Source organism: Callithrix jacchus, chromosome 18 (assembly GCF_049354715.1).
Source record: "Callithrix jacchus isolate 240 chromosome 18, calJac240_pri, whole genome shotgun sequence".
NCBI lineage: Eukaryota > Metazoa > Chordata > Mammalia > Primates > Cebidae > Callithrix > Callithrix jacchus.
Genome location: NC_133519.1, coordinates 22,134,617 through 22,150,184, shown reverse-complemented (window position 1 = coordinate 22,150,184; position 15,568 = coordinate 22,134,617). Strand labels below are relative to the sequence as shown.

Genomic DNA, 15,568 nt, shown 5'->3' with positions numbered 1-15,568 from the left:
AAAACAAATTCTCCTGATGTTTGGACTAGTGCTGACTCCACTACTCTGGCACAATTCCAAGGCAATGCAATATCATGAATGGCTTCACTGAGAGGGAGGTTCCACTTCACATATCTCACATGGCTTTATGATTATCACTAATGTCTTGATTCAAGAACAATTTGATTCTTCCCCTCTCCTGGTCGGAAATTGTTTCTCTTATTGCCTCTATTTTGCAAGTATTTTAAAGAAAAACAACACAACACAAACAAACCAGCCCTTCCTCACTTTTCTATATGGCAATACTCTTCTAAGGAAAAACAATCAGGAAAAAAATTTGAAATGAGAGAAGGAAAATAGGAAGAAAAATGAATTTTCTAGACCTATGGGATTATAAATCAAAGTTGGCTTCAAACATAGACAGGACAGAGTTGTATTACTGAACAATAACTATAGCCAAACTCAGTTTAACTGTTTTCAGAAAACCTTGTAGCTCTAAGCTATACTTGAAGTCTTTTTTTTTTTCCTTTATTTTTTTAAAATGCTTGAAAATAAAGACTTGGAGTCTTAGCAGCTGTGATTTCAGTTTTGCTACTCACTGTCCAGGATCGGCTGGGTCTCCATGATATGCCAGGAAGTGAGGACATTTTCATTACAGATGGGAGTGGAAGGAAGGAGGAGGGGAAAGAGAGGTGGAAGGGAGGGGACACACACCTCTAAAGGTGTCAGCACCTCTCTGAGTGCCTTCTGGGGTAAGAGGGCCTTTCACAACCTTATTTACAGCAAACAGCCCAGGGAACCAGCAGGACTGGGCACCAGCAGGGCTTGTCTTTAGCCTCCTTCCACCGTGAGTCCAGGCTTAGGCAGAGTCCCCACTGGAGCACAAGCACTAGCAGCAGCAGCAGCAGGGCGGTGAGGCCAATATGCTAAGTGCTCAAGGAGACAAAGATCTGCCTCTTCACTCACTCCAGAAGTAAGGTAAATGGAGAAAAAATTGTGAGTGGGGAGGGAGTGCCTGGTGGAGCAAATTAATTAGCCCTAGGGGCAACTGCCTGGCATTCTGCCATGCTCCAACTCTGTATGTGGATATGTGTAACTCCTTTCTCTTACTTCTGTCCCCTCCATGCCTGCCAAGGACAACCATGGCACTGCTGAGCCTTTGAGGAGGCCTCTAAACGAGAGTTTATTAACCTGTCTCTCTGTGCCACCTCCTCCCTTCCCCTCTTCTCTTTGTTCCTAAATTCCTTATTCCAGGGTATCCTTAAAAGTCAGTGAGATAGAAGGAATAGCTCAACTTGAAGGAAGGTTCCACTTCATATATTGGTTAGTAAATATTTTCTGGAGAAAGGAAGGTGTGGTCATAGAGTGTACCCCACAGACCACCAGTCACAGGGAGGTCCACCCAAGGGCCGCCGCTGCTGCACTTTGAAATCCTTCATTGTGTTGGTCCAGGAGCCATGCTCTCCACAGGCTGCTCCAGCCAGCAACCGAGCATGGAGGGTTACTAAGGCAGGTACATCCCTAGGGGATGTGGGGTCCCGACAGACAACTTTGGCTTTAGGACTCCCTGAAGCCTTGCCAAGCCTTCCTCAAATGGCACCGAAGTCAAGACCCTTTCGCTAACCTTCCTTCCTTTCTCCCATCTCCTGCACTCAGGGGCAGATCTCCCTGCAGCCTGACAGCCCTTCCAGCCTTTCTCAGATGCTTCCCCCATTTCTCCCACAGGCATTTAACACTGTCTTGGCATCCGCTTCTCAGAGGACCCAGACTAACACAGAAAGTGAGGAGGTAAGAAAGCAAAGATACAGGTAAGTCATCTGTATCTGCTTCACATTTTTCATTCTCATAGTTGATATGGGGAAAAAAGTCCTTTCCTCCATTTTTTGTTTGTTTGTTTGTTTGTTTGTTTGTTTTGAGATGGAGTCTTGCTCTGTCACCCAGGCTGAAGTGCAGTGATGCAATCTCAGCTCACTGCAGCCTCTGTCTCCCAGATTCAAGCAATTCTCCAGCCTTAGCCTCCTGAGTAGCTGGGATTACAGTTGCATGCCACCATGCTCGGGTAATTTTTGTATATTTAGTAGAGATGCAGTTTCACCATACTGGTCAGCCTGGTCTCGAACTCCTGACCTCGTGCTCCGCCCACCTTGGCCTCCCAAAGTGCTAGGATTAGAGGTGTGAGCCACCATGTCCAGCCCTTTCCTCCATTTAGGGAAAGAACTTCTACATATCACTTTTAGATTACTGATATCCACTTTAAAAAGGAACACTGAGGCTCAGAGAAGTTGACATATTTCCCTCCAGGGCCACCTAGTTCAGTGATAAATAAAATCCAACTCTTCTACCTGTAGTCCCATGGTCTGCAACTCCAAATGATGAAATCAGTCTTTCACTCTCCACTGCCAGGAAGTTCTTTGCTTTCCACAGAGGAAGGGGATAGGGGCTTGCTCTGTATGCTTTTGTAAGACCACTGAATGAGGCAAATGCATCTTTGATATAGGACCTTCTCTTTCCTTTATCTGTTGAGTGCAGATGTCAAGTCCTCCATGGAAATTCATAGCCACTTTGTCATTCTAAAAGCTCCTGGCAAGGAATGTTACATGGGAACGGATTTAGAGGTAGGTCTTTCTGGAACAGTGCCAAGAAGACAAAGCAGAGTCAGGAACAATTATCACAGTGGTCTTTTCTCCTTTTGACATGTGGAAATGGATATGGCATCCTTGAGGCCCTTCCCCAGGAATGCTAAAGTAGAGGAGAAATTTGTATTGGCATTCATTTCCTATCCCTACTGAAAATTATCAGTAGCCATATCACAAAGCCTACAAGCTTCACCATTACTCATGCAGCATTATTCACACACCTAAGAGAAGTGGTGACTTAAAAAAGAAAAAAAAAACTTGCAAAGGCCATATAAACTTTGTCTGACAAGTTCTCCAGGCTTCTAGATAGAATGGGATTATACTGAAGAAAAAAAAAACTATCTCTCTCCTTCAGTTATAACCTATGGTATAGGAACGTGCATTTCAAAATTGAAGCAGTTAAAAATCCTCCCACGATGTACACAATTCCTCATAGGCTTGTTTTTAAAATGGCAGAAACACAACATGGTAGAAGGAATACTGGATGAAGTTTAGGGCTTAGATTTACACCCTGGCTGACAGTAACTTCCTGGGTGTCCTAGAGACAGTCACTGGACTTCTCTTATCCTCTGTTGCTACATCTAATCAATTAGAGGATCAGACCAAATCATTTTTTAAGTCTGTTAAATTCTGGTTCTATAATTCTGAGTGCCTCATTTTCTTATGCAATTCGATCTGAGTTCTGTTTCCATAGTAACTAGCACTACTGTTTGGGCAGGAACAGCGTTTGTGATGTAATGCACCCATGACAGAGTACAGGTTAGGAGTTAAAGACCCTGGCTTAATTAATTAGGCATATTCTATGGAGTAGTTTTTGATCTAAAGGGGTCCAAAGAGATCAGTACAAACACACAGCAACAGAGCAGTGGAAAGAACCTGCTTGGGATTTAAGTAAGATGAGGTTTGAACCTTGACTTCATCACTGATGGGATCTGAGATTCAGGCAAGTTGCTCAATCTGCTTTTGAACAATGTAAGAATGGTATCTACCAAATAGGACAGTTGTGAAAATTTGTTAAGTGTAAAGTGCATCAAACAAGGTCTAGGCAATGGTAGGTACTCAACATTAGTGTTAACTATGATTATTAGCTGTTCTCATTATCACCGTAGTGTGTAATTACTTGCATCGGTTTGCTCCCTCTGGTCCTCTACTTTTCCAAACAGATGAAATAAGATTTGAGGGAAGACATGGTCCCTGCCCCCTAAAGCTAACAGCTTATGGGAGAAAGAGATAAATAACTACAATGCAAAAAAAAAAAAAAATAACTACAATGCAATCTTATAAGAGCTGCAACAAACCTATGTGTGCATTAGTGACAAGAATAATTTTGCTGGGAAGGGTTCATATCTAATATCTTTATATAACCTATGCAGCTCCTTGAACATGGTAGACGCACAATGAATATTTGTTAGTGGATGGAGCCTTTTTAGAATGTTGCCTTAGGGAATCCCAACGAAGTTATTGGTTTATAAGAGAAGCCAAAGAAAAATCCCTTGGATGAGGTTCAAGACTAATCTTCCTTATTCAGGATTCTACTCCCTAGCAAATGGTGCTGTAGTGTGATTCCAGTATTATAATAACTAATCATTATAGATACATGAAAAGATAATTACTTGAGCCTAGATGAGAGTTGAAGAAAATGTACTGATTGAGAGACATCAAAGTACAGCTAATTATCTCAGTAACTGGGTTCACATTACAAATTCAACCTAAGATTCATAAGGAATTTGAGATTCATTATCTGTTGGCATCAGTTCAAGATGACAGCACTTTTAGATACTTGTTATTATAACCAACAAGATGTTTTTTACATATCAATGAGAGTTGATTATATTTGGTTACTGCCTACACTAGTACAATGCACCTGAACAACTACAATTAATACTACGGAATTAGCAATTTCTATGCAAGCCTTCCTATTTTTGGTAAAGAATCTCAGCTTTGGTTTTTTTTTTTTTTTAAACAGGCAGATTGACAGGAAGAAAAAGAGGGAAGACAATATAATAAAAGTAACAAACTAGACTTCATTTGATCCAATTGTTAAGTAGTTATTTTCTCATAATTTAATGACATTATCACACATAAATAATGTTCAGTCATGCAGCTAGTGAACAGCCATGATTACTGAGAACATACTACTGGCGTCAGGTGTCCAGGCAAGTGCTGGGCTTACAAAGATGGCTCCTGCCCTTAAAAAGTTCCCTGGAGGGCAGGGACTCCCTATGAACACAGTTCTCAGCCAGGAAACACATCACCCTTCACCAGTTACAGACAGTCTGGGAGAGAGAAGAGGCTGGGTGGCTGCCTCAGAGATGTTGAACCTTATAGGGTCTCCTCCTGCCCTAGAGGGTTGGGAAACAACAATACAGTGATCCACTGAGACTCCAAGGTCTGTTTTGTTTTTTGTTTTGAGTCCAGTAGGTTCTCAAAGACCTAAATACATACAGGTGACTCATATATACACACAAACACCAAAAAGCATGGTTCCAGAGCTGGCACAGAGTATTTGAGCTAGAAAAGTTAAAGTGATCACCTAATTGAACTCTCCACAGTTGAAGCTGAGAGAGACAAAATAACATGCTTAAAATCACAGGCCAGGAAGGGTAGAGCCAAGACCGAAACCCAGGTCTTCTCATCTGGGCTGGGGGTTCCTCCCAGCCTGTCACACTGACCCAGTAAAAATCAACAAGCTAATTGTTAAAGGAGAGAGCTATTTAACATTTTTACCCACTAGCCTGGCACAGGTACCCATGTACAGGCTGTAAATGATACCACTTCCTTAGGGCTGAATACAAGCTATGGCTGCCTCTACACCTACAGCTACCTGGCAAGAGCTCTAGTTCTTAACCTAATCATGATGGTGATCGGTGAAATTTGCCAAGTATTCCATTTCCTTGGAAAAAATTGTGCATTTACACAATGTCATGTCTACTCTCACCTCTCTCAATTCTATAAGCAGAGAGAGAGAGAAAGTGTGCATGTGTGTGAGTGTGGGGGTAGCACTCAGATACCAGAGAACTGTCACATGAGAACAAGATGACAAAAAGCCTGATTGCTGTTAATGTGCATTCATCTGTCAGAGATGGTGTAAAATGAACCCCATGATTAAAGTCATTATTCAAATCACAGCCATGGCCCTGAAATGGACACTAAGCGTGGGTGCAGGAAATAAGATGGGAGGCTCCCCTTTCCCAAGCCTGGCTTCAGAAGAATCTAGGAAAGACCTGCTAGACCATCTTTTTTCTGGGCCAGCAGGCGGGTGAAGCCACACTGGAGATTACCCAGGATGTAGTTGCAAAGTGAGGCACGAGGTTCCAGGCACTCCCTCAGGGAGATGCTACTCCAGCCTGGCTTTCATGTGCTTAGTGGAGCAGGGGCGACTTCTCTCCAGGTGATACCTCAGCATACCACTGCCTTTGTGTTATGTGATCCAACCTCAGTTTTCTCACATGCACCACATGTGAGAAATGGGAAAGCTACCACATACGGTAAAGATACATGGGAGAGACAGTGAGGTGGGAAGTAGGACTGTGCCCTAAGGGCAAAACTATGAAGTTGCCCCATGATGGACAACATTAGAGGTGTATGAAGATACCTGAAAGAGACAGAGCAGCCCCTACGACAGCAGGCCTTTACATTTAACCTAATTGAAAGTAAACAGGCTGGGCTCAGTTGCTCACGCCTATAATCCTAGCACTTTGGGAGGCTGAGGTGAGTGGATCACCTGAGGTCAGGAGTTTGAGACCACCTGGCCACCATGGTGGAACCCTATCTCTAATAAAAATACAAAAATCAGCTGGGCGTGGGGGCAGGCACCAGTAATCACAGCTACTTAGGAGGCAGAGGCAGGAGAATCACTTGAACTGGGGGTAGAGGTTGCAGTGAACCGAGATCACTCCACTTCACTACAGCCTGGGCTAAAGAGCGAAACTCTGTCTCAGGAAAAAAAGAAAGAAAGAAAGAAAGAAGAACGAAGTAAACAAAGATATGTCAGTCAGAAGTGGATGTGTAGTGGGGTGGTGGAAAGATTCTGGGAGTGTCAGCCATGGAACTATAGAAGTCGGAGAGATGCAGAAGCAAACCCTGGCTGTCTGTCAGACAGACTCCAGGAAGAGCATCTGCCCAGTAGGGCCACTAGGAAGATTCAGTGGGCCCGTTTATTGTGGAGCCTGAAGCCAGCAGACATGCCTGTCATACAACGAGCTGACTGCCCCATTTCTGTGCTCATCCAGCAACCCTCTAATAATTTGCCTTCTCCTATCACTTGCCTCTAGTGGAAAGTAAACATGTCTGTCAGGATAACATGAGTATCTGGTCCAGGAGATTGTTGTATGTCTCAGAGTGAATTAAGAAACTCTTGGTTTAGTTCACACATTAGTCTCTTTGAGCTTTGTCAGTGTGAGTTAGCCTCCTAAGGCTCACAGGTTCGAAACGGATGAGTCTCAACTTCTGACCTGAAAGACCGACAGCTCAGCCCCTGGTGGGCCGCTCAGTGAGAAAACAATCTGTGTGGCTGCTTCTCCCAGGTGACTGGGTGCCATGACACTGACCAAAGGAAACATCCACAGAGACTGCTTAAGGGCTGGGTGCTGATGGGTGTGAAAGCATCGTGCAGCCTGTAAAGTGCCCACAAACAGCAATCATTTTATAGACTGTTCCATGAGGGCCCTGAGTCACCAGCCCCCTCACAGGAAGGGCTGAGGAAAGTAATCTTACACAAGTGTCAAAATTAGCCCATTGTTTTCTTCTGTGAATATCTCTTGCTCAAATTCACATTGTTGTCATCCATGATTTCTTTAACTGGGGTCCAGGGGCTTGACAGGCCTCAGCTTGCTTCAGCAACTACCCTGCTCAGGAACTCCTAGAGAACAATACTCTAAAGACTGTCCCGTGACTGTCCACTGTGTCCACATATGTGAGAGGAGAAGAGGCAAAACACAGGGCCCCAGATGAAGAACAAGATGGCACCCATGCACACAGTAAAGGTTTATAAAGGCAAAGATATTTAATCCCCTACAATCGGGAATTTTGAAGAAGTTGGTTCTTTATAAACCATATATCTTGTTTCTTCATACTTCCAAGATCATAGCCATAAAACACTTTCTAAAACCACCAATGAAAGTATTGAGGGAGCATGAAAGAACAAGTTTGGGATTAATATATGAGAGACCTTTGTAACCATCCAGAGAAAAAAGGGGCTGCCTCAGGAAGTAGTAAATTTCCCATCACTACAGGTGTCCCCCTTGAAGGATGTTATAAAGAAGACAAGCCCTTGGATTGATATGACAAGTCCCCTTTAAGATCCCTCTCAATTATATGGTTCTTCAAATTTATGTTGCCTACTATGATGCATTTGTCTCTGCTTCCATGACCTCCACACTCTCTCCCTCTAGCCCTGAGATTCAAGGTCTGCTTTAAGTCCCATTTGAATTAAGAGCAACTGAGATTTGGAACCAAAAGCAGCTCAGGAGGTCTATGTAGGACTATGATATTGTGCTACCATCAATACATGTAAAACAAGGGCATCATAAATAAAAAATAAAAGCATCAGCAGAATTGAGAAACAAGGACAAAAAGGACTCCTCACATATCCTCAATCAGCCAAACTCTTTTCTGTTTCTTTTTGAAAACACATATCCTACCACTGTACGAATCTAACCTTTCCAAGGGGTTAATGTTACTCTGCCACAACCACATTCAATTAACACAAAACAGACAAGTGTTTAAACAACATATGCTCACTTCCTTGTCTCTCCCCAACTCAGAGGAATGTGCACTGAATGGATCAATCCCCCTGCCTGTCCTCCCACCCTGACCACACCCCACCATTCCTGCACACAGAGCAGCAGCAGTGGGACTATGTAAATGCGGGCTGTAACAGGAGGATGCAAGGACACACAAGGGGGGAATGAAGGTTGCTCTTGAAATCGAAGGGGACAGCTGCTGAGGGAGCCTCCTCTCACTGCCCAGTCCCACCAAACCCTGTTATTCTTACTAAAATTGAAAGTATTTCCTACCATTGAGACTCAAAGGTAAAGGTATGAAAGTGGGGAGGGGGTTTGAAGGCATGGATGACAGGAGGTGACTCCCATCACCTGGGGTATCAGGACTGACTGAGCCAACTGGTGACTAGCCTTTGTCCCCACCTCACCCTGTGCTCTGCTGCAGCCTCTCAGCACTGTTGCTGCCCAAAGCAGAAGAGCTTACCAGATAAGGGAGTGATTCTATCTGGAGAGGGGCCCAAAATAAAAAAGGTACCCCATGCCTACCTCCCCTCCTTTCCTCTTTACCTCAGTTTCTGTGTCAGAGCCACTTACCTTTTTCTTCTTCTTCAGAATCACTTTCACTCCATCCACTGAAACCATAATGCTCACTTTCTTCTTCTTGATGTTCTTGGCTTTAAACTCATACTACAAGAAAGAAGAAAACAAAAAGAAAGTGTAATCTGATCAATCAGTGTATCTACACAGACCCAGCTAACCCTTGCCTGGAAAAGAGGTCCCCAGACAGGTCTGGAAAGCAGCTCCTGGGGGTAAGGAATACTTCAAGGGATACAGAAGCAGGTGGATGTCTGCAGGCAGGGCACAGGCAATCTCTGGGTTAGAAATGGGACTCCAAATAGGCAATACCACTTCTCAGCCATTAGGTAGGGCCACGGGAATGGACCTCCCCTACCCTCATGAGATGAAAACACAGCCTACTTGGAATACCCCATAAAAAAGTCAGAACCTTCCCTCAATAACTCATTCTATCATTTAATGACTTCCACAGTCAGGCAAGTATTCCTAGTGTCTCATCAAAGGCTGCTGAAATGCCATTCCATCCTCAGTGAAGACTAACAGCTGGCACCAATCTTCACACCAAGGTTTTTTATACACTGAAAGATAATTATGAATTCTAAATTATTCTCCACAAGTTTAATTTCAAATTTCCTTTAACTGTGAGTCAGTCTACAAGTCTACCCACGGCCCTGTTAGCCTGAAGATTTTGGCATATCTAGAAAAGATATGGCCTCACAAACCCTGTATTTGTCAAATTTTATTTAATTATATTTTTAATTGACAGATAATCATACACATTCACAGGGTACATAGTGACAAGTCCTGTATTTTCAACTCTTATTTGTAGTCCTAGACAGGGATGCTCTACCCACAGCCCTGCACTGCTGATGGATGTTAGCCTCCTCCTCAATCTCAGCCCTTTCTGGAATTTGCTCATTCATAGCCATCTCTTACACTTGTGCAGCTATTTATATCTGGTGGTATAATTCTACATCCTCCTCAGTGAACTTCATTTTGAGCACTTCTCCAGCTTATTAAAACCATTTTCATCTGGTTCCCATCTTACTAACACCACCTATCAAACTTAACTTGCAAGCTCTCTAATCAATAATCTGGGCTACAGATTAAACAACAAGGAATGCAAGACTCAAAAGCCAACCCACATCTCTTCTCTGGGACCTTTCCCACTCAAGACCTCCTACCATGTTGCCACTCAAGCCTGGAAGAAGGTACCTAGCACCTTGACAGTGCATCTGAAACCTAATTATTTCTACAGTTAGTGTTGATAGACACGAACCTAATCCATCCTAATGAGATAAAAATATAGCCTGCTTTGGAAATCTCATTAGAAATCTAGAACTTTCTCTTGGCTGTGTCTTTTAATATTTTGATGTTACAAACTCAACTCAGAGCTTCTTGCTGTCTTATGTCTATTCTTTTCACTAAAATCTCAGTGATCTTCTATTCCACTGTACAGTTATTGTTGATACCTCTTGGCTGTCTGTTTCTACAAGAAACATCCTTGTCTCTAGAAGAACATGGCCTGGCTAACTGAGGTAAAAGATCCTTCTTCACATTGTCAGGGCAGGCTCTGGACACAGCTGATTTGAGCGTCCCAGTGACAGCAACCTACATCACTCCCCAGTCCAGTGGTCACTTCCCCACCTCCACTCTACCCTGTCAGCAGCTCTTCTTTTACCAAAGGGGCCCTGGAAGAAGAGCAAACCAGAGCAGCAAACACACAGGGAGAGAAGGAAACTCTGCTTCAGCCTGGGAGCCCCAGGCCAATTAACAGGAAAGAATAAAGGGGCAAGGGGAGGCAGAGAGAGAGATGGAGACAGAGAAGGAGAGGTGCATCTGACAGGATGGGGAGAAGAGTCTTTTTGCACTGGAGTCTGGCTTAGGTAGGGCAGGACCTCAGCCATTTAACAAATTCTTCTCTAGGTCAGCAACCACAAACCAGTGAAGGTTAAAGTTGGTGTGATTGGCATGCACTTGGGACACAGCTCCAGTTTGCAGTGTGTCACCCTGACTGCAGCATTCTGCTCGGCCAAAGTGCTGGATGAACTCAAATAACCTCTGGGTGGGAGAACCGGCATGACAATCTGCAGGTTGGCTGACTTTGGCCTGGTGCCTACTGGGAGAGGTGAACCAGCTACATTTCCTGACCACACCTGCATTTACCTCCACTCACTTGGGCTTTAATAAACACAACCTTCCAGCTGCACCTCCCTTCTGAATGTCACTAAAAGGCTGCTCCTCCCAGCTAAAGGAGTACAGAAGAGTGTGTCTGATGCACCCGGGTGGAAGTTAAAGGCATAAGACAGTCCCAGAAACACCCAGAAGAGGACAAAACCTTTGCTGGACCTCAACTGTTTCATTGTCTTTTGTCTCTTACAGTATATCACTTTCATCTGCTCCATATACTTCTCTTTTCTAACAACAAAATTAAAGCAGAACTATCAAGTACCTACCTCTGCAAAACACTACATCATTCTCCCCAGTCCTAGTTTTAGAGAATATACTGCCCACTATGCCATAACCTGCAATGCCTTACATTTCTGGGAGAATGCTGTAGTTGACCATATCTCTCTCTCTTGTTTGGTCCACCTCCCTGATGGTTTCACTCTCTCTGTGGCCTTTATTAATCATGGTTTCTCACCCAAGCATAGCAAGAGGCACCCAGCCAGCTCCTTGCTTGTGTATCTGAAACCTTACCTATTCCTACAGTTAGTGCTTTGGCCGGCTTGGCCATGCCTTTTAATACCTTCATCTTAAGAACTCAAAAGTGCAACTAAACTTTCTCTTTAGAACTGGAAACAGGTCTTTTTTTTTTTTTTTTTGAGATGGAGTTTCGCTCTTGTTACCCAGGCTGGAGTGCAATGGCGTGATCTCGGCTCACCGCAACCTCTGCCTCCTGGGTTCAAGCAGTTCTCCTGCCTCAGCCTCCTGAGTACCTGGGATTACAGGCACGCGCCACCATGTCCAGCTAATTTTTGTATTTTTAGTAGAGACGTTCACCTTGTTGACCAGGATGGTCTCGATCTCTTGACCTCATGATCCACCCGCCTCGGCCTCCCAAAGTGCTGGGATTACAGGCGTGAGCTACCACGCTCCGCCTTTAGAACTGGAAACAGGTCTTTAATTCAATCACCATGCACATACTTCCTGGTGGCTCTTACAGGGTCTGTGTGCACAGTGACTGCATGGAAAAGCATGACCGAATGATTTCTCCCAAAACCTCAATGATGGTGACAACACAGGTGCTCCTTACAACAGCTGGTGGAATGCTCTAGAGTGCTTCAAAATGAAGATGGACAAGAGAGGCAGGAAATAGGCTTCCAGATCCCGTCATGGTTGCCAGAATTGCCTGAGTGCTATTTACAAAAGGGGCCCTTAGGTTGGACACACTCTGCATCTTCCCACCTGCCTATTGGTCAGATGTCCCATACCCTTGCAATAGAAAAATTGAAATTAACTTGCAATTCTGTTGGAAACTATGAAAAGAAAGGGAAATCAAGTATCTGAAAATGCTTAAATATTTATTATCATTAAGCCATTTGTTTACATGGCAATTATGCTTCACTTGGACAACATGTTATTGTGTTCACTGAGTGGGGAGAAAAGCAATTTGGACAGAGGGGAGATAATGGAGTAACACAAGAATGGAGAAGAGTAGGGGCTCTCAGCGACAAGTCCTTCTTTTCCCTAAACTGTGCTGCTCCAAGGTGGAGCACTGCCTGGGCAGGTGGGCTTTGGAGGAAGCATCTGTGTTCCACAGGACAGGAATCCAATCTGCTCAGGCTTTGCCAGGGGCTGAAGAACAAACAGTACTGCTGGTGCCACTGTCTGTGGCTCAGGCCAGCCTCCCACAAAGCCCATGCCAGCCCTGCAGTGTGTGCCAACGGGCCTGGCCCTCCCTGAATATGGCCAGGCTGAGCTGATGCATTTGCTTTGCCAGCCGGAGCCCCACCAGCCAGGACAAATGAAGCTCTACAGGACTTGACCTTTCAGGGAACAAAACAATGCAAGTCCTGGAACACCACCTGCAGACTGGAAAGTCCAAGGGAAAAGTGTTTGGGGTTCACAAACAGAGCCTTGGACCTTGTTTTGGAATAGTGGCCATGGAACTTAACATGCTGTGCCTGTCATTGAGGTCCAGGAAGGGGAAGCTGGGAGGAGGATCCAACAGGAGCAAGGAGTGAAAACTCAATGGAAGACATGAGTAAGAACACTGATGAGAAGTTAGAGAGCTGCTGACAGATAAGCAGTCTCATTTGTAATCATCTCCTGACACCCCAGTGCTTCCTTTTTCCCAACTTCCCAAACTGCCTCCTAACCCTGTGTATCTCCATCTTGGTCACTGGGTATCCAAGAAGAGGAAGCTGAGGTCTGCAACAGCAGAGTGGGCATCTCATGAAGGGGTCAGCTAACCCTGAGCTTGAGGCTGTACTGCAGAAATAGAAGGAATAGAATTACTTCCTTAGAGTCCAGGGGAAGGGCTGGGGCTCTCAGATGCTCTTTATATATTTAACAGTCTGTTTTCACAAAAATGTGTAGCTCACTAAAGATTCCCTGGATATTTGATTTTTAACACACACATACACACACACACACACAGAGGGGAGGGGAGGGGAGGAGAGGGGAGAGAAAAAAAGCAGGATCCTTGGTTCTTCAGTCACCTTGGCCAGAAATAATTTGGCTGGTAATACACTCTCTCATCTGCTTCATAGGAATCAGGTCTCCCTCATTCTTAACCATGAAATTCACTTTGCCAGGTTCTTCTCACTGTCTCTGCAATGCTTACAGATGTGAGCCAAGATCTGCTTATGAGTCAAGGTACTCAGAGGCAACTTCACCAAGGGGAGAGGATTCAGTTTGCAAAGGCAAACAAACAGTATACCAGACTCTGTAAGTCGTTGACTGTGTTCACTACCTTTCTAGAAGAAGCTTTGCAGCTCTGCTTCTTGCAAATGATTTGAAAGGAAATTTAAAAGTGAACTCTGATAGTGCTGTTGGAGATTCTAATCATATTCTAACTACAGTCTTGGTTTCATGAGTGTGAACAGATCTTCACAACAAAACCATAAGCACCTCAACCAAAGGTACTATCTCATAAAGAGTTTTCAGAAAGCCTTTTTGCATGTATTATGTGAGAGTCTAAAAATTTAGGCAGTAAGATATAAAATCTGGGTATACCCATGTTCAAAGCACTATTACTCACAATAACCAAAAGGTAGACGCAACCTAAATATCTATCAATGGATGGATGGATTCACAAAATGTGTCTACATACAACAGAATATTATTCAGCCTTAAAAAATTAGGACATTCTGACATATGCTACAACACGGATGAACCTTGGTAACAAATGGGAGAATGGAAGATATTCTAGGATTCCACTTATATGAGGTCCCTAGGGTTGTTAAACTCATAGAGACAAATAGTAGTACGGTGGCTGGCTAAGAAGGAGAAATGGAAAGTTGTTTAATAGGTACAGAGTTTCATTTTTGCAAGATGAAAAAGCTCTGGAGATGGATGGTGGTGATGGTTGTACAGCAATGTAAATGTACTTCCTGCCACAGAACTGTACACCTAAAAAAGGGTTAAAAGGCAAATTTTATGTCATGTGTATTTTACCACAATACAAAAATGGAAAATCTGAAAACACCATGTAACAAACACATTTGTTCTCTCAGCAAGTCTACTTAAATTCTGCTCACAAAAGGATATTTCTGGAACTCCCCCACATGCAAGTTAAACATGCCATACATTTCCACACTTCCATGTAATTGCATTTGCTTTTCCCTATGCCTAAAATGCCCTCCCCACACCATCTGCCTGGTGAACTCCTGTTTATTCTTGAAATATCTGCTCACACTTCTACACATAAAGCCAATTCCCGCTTCCCATATCCTCCCACAGAGTTGGTTACTACAGCAATATGCAAGCCTCTATTATCACTCACTGTTGATTGGTTGCTTATTTATTTATCCCACAGGCCATGCCTTTCATAAGAGCAAGAAATATGACTGGCACACATTTCTACCCAAGAAAAAGGACCAGGACATAGGAGAGTGATAAATAAATGTCAAATAAAGTAATGAATATAGTTGATAGTGTTTATTCACAGAACCCAAGAAAAGGCACTGTATATAAAGTAAGCTTTCCAGAAGTTAATTACCAAGTTATTAAAATCTGGATTCCATTCCATAGTGCAAGGAATTTAAGAAGAACTTATCTTCCTCACATGGTCCATGGTCCACAGCGCAGTACTGAGTATCTTATCTATGCTGGATACAGGTTTTTAAAAATGAAATCCTGGCTAGGTATGGTGGCTCACGCCTGCAATCCCAGCACTTAGGGAGGCCAAGGCAGGCGGATCACCTGAGGTCAGGAGTTCAAGACCAGCCTGGCCAACATAGAGAAATCCCATCTCTACTAAAATTACAAAATTAGCTGGGCGTGGTGGTGCATGCTTGTAATCCCAGCTACTTGGGAGGCTGAGGCAGGAGAATCGCCTGAACCCTGGAGGCAGAGGTTGCAGTGAGCTGAGATCACTTCATTGCACTCCAACCTGGGCAACAAGAGCAAAACTCCATCTCAAAAAAAAAAAAAAAAAAAAAAGTGAAATCCTGTAGAGCTGTCACTATTGGTCAAAGCCACCCATAA

The 15,568-nt window shown here is 43.8% G+C and overlaps 1 protein-coding gene across 20 annotated transcripts in view; it reads right to left on the bottom strand.

The window, feature by feature from the left end:
- NOS1AP (nitric oxide synthase 1 adaptor protein) overlaps window positions 1-15,568 on the bottom strand; it is a 298,625-nt gene that overhangs the window by 72,364 nt on the left and 210,693 nt on the right. For 17 of the 20 annotated variants that reach the window (XM_078356150.1, XM_078356154.1, XM_078356151.1 and 14 more), the window contains one exon: window positions 8,933-9,025. In XM_078356150.1, coding sequence (XP_078212276.1) covers window positions 8,933-8,980 — 48 coding nt within the window. In that variant the 5' untranslated portion in view covers window positions 8,981-9,025. Of the gene's footprint in view, window positions 1-2,321; window positions 9,026-15,568 lie in introns of those variants that run through there. The other 3 variants (XM_078356156.1, XM_078356152.1, XM_035279301.3) reach the window with 1 other exon arrangement.